General features: G+C 37.4%; 1 protein-coding gene and 1 non-coding gene across 3 annotated transcripts; both read right to left on the bottom strand.

The window, feature by feature from the left end:
• Window positions 1-1,660: 1,660 nt before the first annotated feature.
• Window positions 1,661-1,734, bottom strand: TRNAV-AAC (transfer RNA valine (anticodon AAC)). The gene has a single exon. It is a non-coding gene; the product is annotated as a tRNA-Val (tRNA).
• A 2,902-nt stretch (window positions 1,735-4,636) lies between these two features.
• Window positions 4,637-11,287, bottom strand: LOC129297816 (extra-large guanine nucleotide-binding protein 3-like). Of its 2 annotated transcripts, XM_054936171.1 has the most exons (10): window positions 11,067-11,287; window positions 9,520-10,688; window positions 9,293-9,430; window positions 8,785-8,889; window positions 8,517-8,696; window positions 7,897-8,074; window positions 7,023-7,270; window positions 6,249-6,421; window positions 5,425-6,055; window positions 4,637-4,835 (listed from the first exon to the last, which is right to left on the bottom strand). In XM_054936171.1, exons 2-9 carry the CDS (start codon window positions 10,453-10,455, stop codon window positions 5,458-5,460), a joined length of 2,556 nt encoding a protein of 851 aa, XP_054792146.1. In that variant the 5' UTR covers window positions 10,456-10,688; window positions 11,067-11,287; the 3' UTR covers window positions 4,637-4,835; window positions 5,425-5,457. The 2 variants fall into 2 exon arrangements, with proteins under 2 accessions (XP_054792146.1, XP_054792145.1); XM_054936170.1 differs by lacking the exon at window positions 4,637-4,835 and having other exon boundaries at window positions 5,325-6,055.

Here is an 11,287-nt window from a genome sequence, read left to right as displayed (position 1 = left end):
TCTTCTTAATGGATAAAAAACGAAAGCTCTTTCAATCTTTTTTCTTTCGAGAGTGAAAATAACCAATTCAAATAGGTAGCCATTGCCCTCACTTGCGTCATAGTTAATCATCACAAGTTTCATCGCGGGTGGAGGCGGGACACAGATCTAGTTCAGCATTGGGGATTTGGTGCAAATCTAGTGTCGAAGATAAAGGGGAGGACACAGATCTAGGTTCAGGGTTGGGGGTTTGGTGCAGATCTAGTACCAACAATAAAGGGAACCATAGCTCCATCAACGACGGTGGACACTGTAGAAGGGAGGTGGAATTCGACTTTGATGAAGATAAAGATGAAGATGAAGCAAGGGTACAAGTGTCATTTACAACAATGAAATCCCCATTGTGTAAGTCCATTGACGTAATCCTGATTACAATATATGAGGTAATCCTAAAGTCATCATGTAATCCTCATTACTTAGCATTGTCCAACCAAATACCACAGATGGAGGGAATGTATCAGGATTACTTGTAATCTTGATGCAGGGAAACGAACCAAACGGGCTATTAGGAAAACGTGGTTCATTTCTAAAGCATGAGGTTCCAATACATTGGAAGGGCTCCTGCTTCACTGTCGAACCACTTCACAGTCTTAGCGCTATGGTTTGAAATAGCTGTTCTTGTTTTCTCTCTTCCACCTGTCACAGAAAATGAGGCCCACTGGATAATCTCTAGTGGAAATTTGTGTATACTTAACGTCAGGTAATAGATGCTTCGAAGTAATTAATTGAAAGACAAAAATATTACATGAAATAATTTGAGGTACCGGTGCTCTCAAAGAAAATGGCTTTTGCCTGATTTTCAGTTGCGAGCGCAGCCGCTGAATTGAATAAAAGGTGCCACTTGAACTTAAGAGCAAAACCAAAGGAGGAAAAAAAAAAAAAAAGAATGAGATGGAAAAATCGCTATCCAAGCTACTTCCATATCTCAACAAAGCTTTAAGGCTTAACTCATCCTCAGTTTCATCAATCAGCTAAAAACCCCTAATTTATTAACATGATTCAGATTAAGCGAAGGAAAAATTAGACAATAGTTTCAACTAATAATAGAGATGCAACCCCAAAAAAAAAAAAATGAAATACATTTCCTTCAACATTTAGTCAACCATCCACCCAAACCCGTTCCTTGTTCAAAAGTGCAGCAGCAGAAATAGAAGAGAGCAGTCCATCCCCATTGATCCACACACACACACACACACACACACCACATTTCATGGCGTACGGCAGGGAGGAAGAAAAGAGGAGGTAAAGCTGGGACACACACACACACACATTGTTATTGTTACAGTATAGTTATTACTGTTGCTCACCCCGTCCACCTGCTTCATTGTCACCGCCATTGCAGCATTGGTAACAGAGACGAAGATCGAAGAGGGTGAGCAACTCTGAAGTCGAGTTCTGGACGTTGAGGGTGGTGGGTGACGTGGAAGAATTCGAGGTCGGAAATGGAGGAGCGGCGAGTTGGGGAGGGGAGAGTAAAATAAAATAACGACAGCCACGTGGAAGACAATTACCTGGGCCCCACGCATGACAGAAAAAGTGAAGAAAACTTACTGCATTGTGGAAGCAGCACTCGAAGTAAAATTCAGAAAAATTAGTTTTGAGACAAAAAAATATGAAGGAATGGCGTCGCCCAGACTTGAACTGGAGACCTTCAGTGTGTTAGACTGACGTGATAACCAACTACACCACGACACCTTTGTCGATGCGATTCCTATTGGCTTTGTTCCCAGCCTGATTCAGGGGCAGTGTATCGAGCTGATCACTTTATTTTCGAGGGCACATGGCTTGTATTTTACTCTCGGTGAGACCCAGACAACTTAGAATTACTCGAGCTTCATCAAAGCAAAGTTGAGCTACTTTCATTTGAGTTAAGGAACATTCCTTCATTTCTTCTTCTTAAGAGCAGCCAACAAATAATACATCAGATATCTCCCAACGTCATCTATCCACATGAAGCCTGCTTGATTGGGCCCTCACATTATGATTCATATTTTAGGAGAAAAAAAACTCGTCCTCACGCTTCACAGAATGTCTCCTGGCACTTGTTAATCACTTGTGCTTGGTTCAAGTTAGCTTCAGCGAAGATAATTAAATTATCCGCAAACATCTTTGGCTGGATATGATAAGCTCAAATCAATCTTTGATCTATACAGTCATCTTTATTTTTAACTAGGTCTTCTGTTTATTTATTTTATTTTTTTTAATACGATTGTTCATGATAGTTCAATTGCCCAGGGACCATATCAAAATTAGAGATTTTGAATTTTGAATTCCTCCATCATCCAGTGTGCTAAATCTCTGGATAAATAGAAAATTATGGGGTGAAGTGATGATTTGGCGTCTAATACAATCTGTGTTTGTGGCAGCTTGCCAAACTTGTTATTGGTGCATCAAAGATTGGATAGGAGCAACTTGCAGCACTTGAAAAGTAGAACTGTGGAAGCAGTCAAGGACTTACTTGCCAATTGCAATATTATACAGAGTCCAATTTTGAAGGTATCTGTGGAAAGTTCGATGTTGTGTATGATACAATGGGTTAGTTTTCTAAACCAATTTACATTTTATTTAAAAATTATGGATAAGTTGCTACACAAGTTTCTGTTTATCTTGACCTCCTCGCCTAACTAAGCAGAGGATGTGATACAACGTGTGTGTGTTTGGATTAAAAAATTTATAACTGAAGTTAGGATTCAACTGAGGTTAGTAAATTGAAGTTAGAAGAAAAGTTAGTGAATGTAACGTAATTTATGTTTAGATACTTATTTTTTAAAAGTCAGTTGGACAAATTAAATTTTGTTTGGATGATTTGATTTAAAAGTTAGTTAAGATATATAATAATTAAAATAGAGATGAGTTTATAAATATATATATTGTGACTAAGTTAATATTTTTTTAAAAATATTAAATTTAAAATTATAAATTTTAAAAAATAGATTAACAATATAAAATAAAATGATAAATAAAAAATATTAATTTTTGAAAAGGTAGACTTTACAAAATATTTAAATATAAAAAGTTATAAATTTATAAATTATAAAATATTCAATTAAAAGGATTAAATATTATAAATTATAAAGTATTTTTTTTTTCGTTGCCTCCACATACCATGCCTTATCGGAACGGCCAGAAGTTGTCATCCTTACAGGGTGTGAATGCGACGTCAACGTCGTCGTCCCAAATCCGACGCCTAGGACTGTGCAGGACATTTTCTCATATGGAAGTCTCTTACCGTGACGCTGCTTGATGATCTTTCGCGAGTACTGCCAAAATTGCTGCTTAAAGTGACGATGCAAGGGAGCCTCGAGCCCATGCAGGCCGCGATGACGCCGGAATTTATGGTGGAAGATTTGGTGGCGGCAACGATGTATCAGTATGTGAAGGAAGGTTGCCAAAAGTGCAGCAATATGAGTCTGGTATGAAGCGAGGAATGTGGTGGGCGAGTAGAAGCAAGAAGAAAGAAGGGACAACAGCCTGCAAATTCAAACACTGTAGCGAGCAACACAGCCAACGAAAGATCAGAAGGCTACAACGATGGCGAACACAATTTTCATTTAGAGCTGACTCGTGAAGACTCATGAAGGCTAAGGCAGAGCAAAGTCTGTCACTGATGAAGAGGGTAGAGAGAGAAGACTAATAAAACATTAAAATACTCCTAACGTTCACCAACGCTCGGCAGAAAGCTCCATCTAGCAGCTTTGTTGAAAACGCCCGTTTCTCTTCCAACGCTGGTTCACTTTTTTTTTAATCCAAATAAAATTTTAATGGCTTTTATCATCCTAACTTAAGTTGGAGTCATCCCAACCTAAGTTACAATGTTATCCAAACACAAACATTAACGGACAGCTGATAAAAACTTGGTGTTAAAAATTACTTGGTGTAACTAGACTGAAAATCTGCATACTAGTGTTTCTTATTCATATTAGAACAAACTTGCAAAGATTTGAGTGATGAAAAAACTAAAGAAGTGAAGAAATGGCATCATCCAGATTCTAACTATAGACCTTCATTGTATTAGACTGATGTGATGACTAACTACACCGCGAAACCTTCGCTGATTCAGTTCTTCATTTCTGTTTTCCCACTCAGTCATTCAAAATTGTCACTCACGTACATAGAAATGAGGGCTTGATTGTAAATTTTACCATGTTTATGTTGGATTTGAGTCTGGTGAGTGACTCAATAAATATTTTATGTAACATGACAACAACGTTTTGATTTAATCGAATGGTTGTTAGATTTTATTATATAATACTCAAAAAATATCTAATCTTAAATTTGTAAAGGGGACAATATTTATATGAGTAAGGAGTGTTTTGATTGCAATGATTGTTTTAAATTTTTGAAAAAAATATATATTTTAATAATTTTTAAATATTGATAAAATTTAATAGCGGTGACTAAAATGTGAGTGTATCTAAACAACTTACTGAATCCAAATCTGTTTATGCCATGTAGACACATAAGATTATAAAATTTAATATATAAACAGCACAAGGTTTTACTCCAAATTATTTAAAAACATGAGAATATCTTTTATAAAGAGAGATAAAGTCTGAATTAAAAATTAAGATAAATTATGGGTACCATTTTTGTAAATAATAAAGTATAAGGACCAAATAAAAAATGTCGTATATTATAAGGACACCAATTTTTCCCAAATTAATATATGAATTTTAAAACATAATTCTTATTCCTCTTTCCCCTCATAACAAAAGGGAAATCAGAGATTACATGCTTTTTCGGGCCGATCCAGCAAGCTATGATGTCCGAGAGGCAATTAACACTTGACCCCGTTCCTTAAAAAAAAAAAAAATAATCCCATCAAGATACAAAAACAACATAATTTATTTACCAATTTGTTTCATACAAGGCACAAGAACCATATATAATTATAGTCAAAATTAATAGCAAGACAGTAATAGGGCAATATTGAGACTTTGCATCAGTTGTATCAGTCCAATTATTTGATTTTCAAATAAGCTTGTTTTAAATATTAACTAAAAGTTAATAATTTCATTTGAGTTTAAAATTTCAATAATGTTTTCTTAATGATTAAAAATTCATATGCTAATATGAAAACTAAGCTGCGGATTAAAGGTTCTCTTGCAAAAAATGAAATAATTACTGCAGTTAACAGCTTTAACTTTATGATTCTGATTTTGCTTTACTCCATTCAGCGTGACACCTTTATTAAAGCTTTCATCCTTTCTATAGTTTCTAAAAGAATGAGAGCCATTTACTGAGCCTCCTCACGCTGAACAGTAAAAAGGTGATTCAAAGACATCTTCCAAGATCATAAACACCTTTCATTTCAAAAAGAGATAAAAGAATACAGAGAAGAGAAATACAAGCTAGCCGGCATCATGCTACATTTGCTCCTTTTACCTTGACAATGGCAAATAATACATCTCATGAACATCACTCTGGTCTGATATAAGGAGAGGAGCTTATGTCTGTGGTACTGTAAAATGAATCTTCAGGTGGACCATAGTAATTCTCCTCTTTTTCCTCATCCCATTTTAGGACCTCTCTGATGTACTTGAAAGCCTCATCGACTGTCACACGGTCCCTTGCCCGGCCTTGCCACACGAAAAGCTTTCGGCCAGTGAGGGAAGCATAAAGGTCTTTGAATTTCATGGCAATATAGAAGTAAGCCTGATGTGCCAGAGACTGGCTAGTGTGATGAGCACTCACAGGACTATAGTCATTGAACCATTCACAGGCAGATAGAGGAACCCTATTTACCTTTTCCTCAAAAATATCATACTTGTTCAGAATCAATACAAAAGGGCAGTCTTTGAAGCAAGGGTGTCTGATCATTGTCTCAAATAGCTCTTTGCTCTGTAACATCTTGTTTTGCAGAAGGCTTCCATTGCCATTACTGTCTGGGGCAAGCCACAGCTGATCATAGTCACTCAGGGCAACACAGAAAACCACGGCTCGAACGTCTTCAAACATTTCAACCCACTTACAGCCTTCATTCATTCCCTTGGCATTTACTCTTATTAATTGGTACCTAAAGACAAAGAAGTTGCCCAAAATTTTAGATGCAAGTATCAGTCTTTTAACATTCCTTGCACTGAATGACTCTTGAATCATCTATTTTTTTTCCCCTTGATGCTCTCACAAAAAGAGTGGAAAGGCAAAAGAGGTTATCCCACACTAGAATGAGGTTATCAAAAATAAAAAAAAACACCAATACAACTTACTTGGCTAGAGGCGGTGGCTGAGTTTCCATATTTTCCGTGTAAACTTCAGACATTGGGCTACGGTCATCAAGTGAGAATTCTATGCAAGCCAAACCATTACCTTGAGTAACCCCTTCTGCATAAATGATGTCTCTTTCAGAAGGTTCGTATTCATTGCTAGATATCTCAATGGCCTGAAAGAACAAAGAGCAAGTGATCTATTCAACAATAACAACAAGCCTTATCCCACTAATTATAAGTGGGGTTGGTTACATAAATCACATTAAACGGTTGTTCTCCACCAACAATCAACTCTTTGGATAGACTGTATACAAGTGATACATCCCACATTGTCATTATATATCTGATATAACTTATAAATCTAGATACCAACAATTTCTATAACAAGTGATCTAATCAATATTCTACATGTCATTTTCCTCCTGCCATGCACAACCTAATTATACACATAAATGTTCTCTCTTCCATTTTCCACCAATCCAGCAAATCTAACATAATAGCAGGTCTATCACATTGAGATATACATGCAATGCTAAGCTAAAACCAATGAAATATTTTCACCAAACTGCACAACTTAGTTATCTTGCTGGAAAAAAAATTGTGAATATTGAACACACACAAAAAGTCAACAAGTTGGCTCAGAACAACTTAAAAAATTATTAAAAATGGGCAAGAATAAAAACTGATGGCTCATGGAAATTTTTGGTTACCAGAAACCTAACAAATTAATATATAACAAAATCAAATGAGATAGTTCCAGGGATGAGCAATTACCCGGCTTAAGAAATACTCTGACACATCTGGAAGAAAATGAAGCTCATCTTTTCTTTTATAGGTTTCTTGTATTGCTGGATCCTTCCACACTTCTTCAACTAATGGTGCATACTCACGTGTGGCTGCTGGGAAGAATGCATCTAAATCCCCGGTAGCTATAATATCCAGGAGCCAATCAGAGAAATGCTTCAGCCTTGAGTTGAGGGAATAGATGCATAGACTAGTTTCATTTGATTCACTGTTCCCAACTGAAAAAGATTGCAATCAGATAGTATTCAGGAAGCAGTTTGATGCCATCAGCACTAAATTACCACAAATCTTGATCATGGTCTTTATTTATATCAACACAATTTGCAAGCGCCAGACTAATACTCAGAAAAACCACCAGCTAAAATCTCTACATTGCACATGAAATTTGTACCAGAGCAGTCATGTCTTGGACAAAATTGTTGAGTTAATTTGTATTTTGAAAACTAAGTGAAATACTGCAATTGCAAATATAAATAACAATAAATGCTTCGTTTTCACTCTAAGAGAATTTGAAACCCCCTTGCCTTACCCCTACAAGGACCAAATAATATCTCCATGACCAGCTCCCTGTTTAAATTTTCCCAATAAATGATAATCTAATGAATCAAGCCATAAATAACAGACTCAATTGGTCAACTTTCCCCTGTAGTTCCATGTTCTGTGTCGAGAAGCTAGAGAAACACAGACATTAACTAATGCAATAACTAAGGAAGAGTATGTACATGATGGTAAGCTAAGTGCCACAAGTCTGTAACATCTCTTTATGCAAGGCTTCATGTTAGCTAGACAATGAACCAGTGAAGTGGGAACTCGACCAAAAAGATGCTACTGCATTAAAAATTACCTTGTCTCACAGTTTGACCAAAAGAATTTTGTGCATTCATTTCAGAAAGAGCCTCCTCCTCAAAGCGCTCTCTTCCATCAAGCAAAATGCTAAGATATTTGTACATATTACTCTGGATCATCAGTTTGACATCCTGTAGCTCTTCTTCAGTAAATCTGCTCCCATACAAGAATTTGGCCTGCTCAGGAACTCAAAAATTGAGTGTCATAGAGGAAAGAAAAAAAGATATCTGAAAAGCAAATTTCTTTTTTCAAGGGAAAAAAAGGACTGTTTAGTTTCTTCCACTATTTCATGCTGTTCTCATGTTCATCATGCTTTTCCAAACCCCCTAAAAATGCATTGCTCTACCATTTGCCTAAATTAAGACCAGATAGGGAGATCAATTTAATATCATTGGTATAAATGAAGTGCGGTTTTATAAGTGGCCATGATTTCTAGTCAGTTGGATGTCAACTCCAACCCTCAAACCTCCCAATTTTGAAAGAAACAAAGGAAAGGATAAAATAAACTATGCTCTCATTCGTCTGCATCAGTTACTCTTCAGATTCAGTGAAACATATCAAGTGCTTACATAATTGGTGACCTCAGTACCAGCCATCTGAAACATTTCTAAGCCATACCTGCTTAAAGATAGTGCTAGTTCCTGATCCTTGAAGTCCAAGAAGAAGAAGCTTTGGAACTTTTTTCTGTTCTAGATGTTTTGGAACTGTAGAATAATTATTGATCTCATCTCTTGGTTCATGAGGCTTTCCATGGGGAAAGGGTAAAGAGAGCAGGGTACAAACAAATCTTGTTGAAGCCTGTGTAGGAAAAGGCCAAAATGATAATTCATTAGTGTTCCAGAACCTCAAGATTTCGAAGTCCCTGGCACGAGATTGAAGTAAATACCTTCTCCCAAATGTTTCCTCTGATATTATTCTGACCTTCTTCCTCATAACGACCATCATCATAAACCCAAAAGTGGGTATCACGTGGACACTGTACATTTGCCAGCTGAAAGTTCAAAAAACAATGTTATTCTTATGATTACATGACTAAATCCAATTAAGCAGGCTTTTCATCAATACTGCCTATCATCCAGCAGTCAATCACTGATTGGAGAAGTTCATGAAAAATTCTAAGGATCATCCAAAATTAGAGATGTCTTTGGGCTGTAGAAAACAGCTTCAGCCTGAAGTTTGCATATTGGGCTATTTGGACGTTTTCCCCCAAGGACTCACTTGGTAAAGGTGCAAATGAAGGGAAAGCGGGTGAAAGTTCAGATGTTTGAACATGTTAATTTTCACCCCTTTCACCTCAACTCCTAATAAGTGTACCATAAGTTGGACTGCATAATCCAACTAGTTACAGCTGATATAGTAAACACAAATAAATTTAAAGAAAGGGACCTGCTTACCTTCAGTATCCTCAATTCGAGCTTTGTAATCTCTCGACCATTGATGTAAACTTGTGTGTTTCCATTACTAGCATCAGCGCTAAGTTTCCCGGTGAAGTTCAAGTTTGAACTTATTATCTTGTCAGGTTTTTCCCCTTCCTGTTAATTAAATATAAGAATGCATTAAAACCACCGTTCTTCGATAACAAATGGAATAATATTGTTGAACCATATTGACCCATCATCACCTTTCCCCAGAGACCAGATTCTTTGTCATACCAATATCTACCAGGCTTCAGCTTCCGTGGAGGTAAGGGGCACCCAAGTAATTCTGCCATCTCCTCGGGCTTCAGTGGGAATCCATTAACCATCAGCTGCTCTGGCCTAAGCTGATTGGCAGAGCATTCTTTCTCTGCTCTCATAATTTGCTTAACTTCTAGAGGAACAAGAAGTCGAGATAATACTCTTGAATGTTTACCTAATTTCATACGCTTTGATTCATCAATAGGCTGACCAATGCAAGTTACACATTTGCGTCCTTCTGGCATTGATCCCATGGCCCTGAGAACACAAATGCTACAATACTTGGCATCACAAACTAGGCAAGATTCCTTAGTTTCCCACTTCCCTTTTCCACATCTATAACAAACTCTGAATTTCTTTTTCTTCCTTTCCTTTGAAACCCACACATATTCTGGATAAACTGGCTCCATAACTTCAGCTTCCTTCCTTTGAGATCTATCAACAGTATTAAAAGTGACAACATGCGCCCTCTTTGATTCGTTTATCACTTGCCTAGGAGGATTATGAGCTGAACCAGGTGAGGCTGACGCTGAAGAAAAGTCAGGATTTTGCAAGACAGACACCGCAGATTCTGAACTTCCTGACATCCTAGGACTTTGATTAGGAGAACCTGTAACACCGGCAATACGAGACACTGGCAGAGGAATTGGCTCAATCACCTGAGGCCTCGCACGAGAAATAGATTGTGATCCAGAAAGTGGAACTCCTCGAGAATTCATATGAAGAGGATCAACTGTTGGCACTTCAAATGAAACTGGTGGACCCTGATATTCTATGGCTATGGAGTAGTCAAGATCAGAAGCTTCATCAGGCAGAGAAGCTCCAGGAGGAAGCATCTTCTTCGTCACTTCCCTCCAACTCTCTCCCCCATTTCGATCCATTTCAGCTGACAAAATAATTGGCACCACTTAAACTTCAGATCGTATATGCTTGCGCCAAAGCCTCACATTCCAATTATGTCCTTGCAACTTGTTGTAAGCTTTAACTGCTTTTGAAGCAGAGAAAATCTTAAGGCTGAATTCAAAGAGGATTCAGGAGAGTGCCTTTCATGTAGACTCAGTCACAGCCACCAATCAGCCGCAATCAAACGTTGAATGTTTTCACCGTTGAATCTCTTTATTACATGCAGAGAACAATATTGACCAAAACCGATTGAAATTAAACGAAATCAAATTATCGTTTCAAAGTATGACTTCAAACAAAAAATTAAAACGCTGAATTAAATTCCAGTCCAACCAAAAAAAAAAAACGATATACAAAATTGTTAAGGCTTGGAGGATGGAAAACTCATTCGCATTGGTCATGTGTGGAAAATAGACGAGTCAGACAACTTATTATCAAAAGAATAAGTCTGAAATAAATCACTCAAAAGTCAAATCTTCAGCTGAAAGCACTTCGGAAAATACCCTTTTGAACAAATGTCCAAATTTCAGTGACAGAAACTGAAAAGTTTAGAGAGGGAGAGAAAGAGAGGAGGGAGGGCAATGTGCACCTGAGGACAGCGACAATAGCAAATCCATTCAGAACTTTACAATATAAGGAGCTCTTGCTTTCCAGCTTCTTTGCCTTTTAAGTTCCAAAAGATAAAAGCTTCTTGAAGCGTCTGGGCTCAGGTCAGAAAGTAAAAGAAGGTGGTGGAAGGAGGGAGAGGAACAGCGTGAGAGGGCGCTCGAGTGGCCTCGTTGAGATGGGTCCCTCGCTATTAATCTCGCC

The sequence above is a fragment of the Prosopis cineraria genome, unplaced genomic scaffold (assembly GCF_029017545.1).
Source record: "Prosopis cineraria cultivar Desert tree isolate PC_DT_omini unplaced genomic scaffold, ASM2901754v1 PC618, whole genome shotgun sequence".
NCBI lineage: Eukaryota > Viridiplantae > Streptophyta > Magnoliopsida > Fabales > Fabaceae > Prosopis > Prosopis cineraria.
The sequence above is the reverse complement of the archived record's forward strand: the minus strand, read 5'-3'. Positions and strand labels throughout refer to the sequence as shown.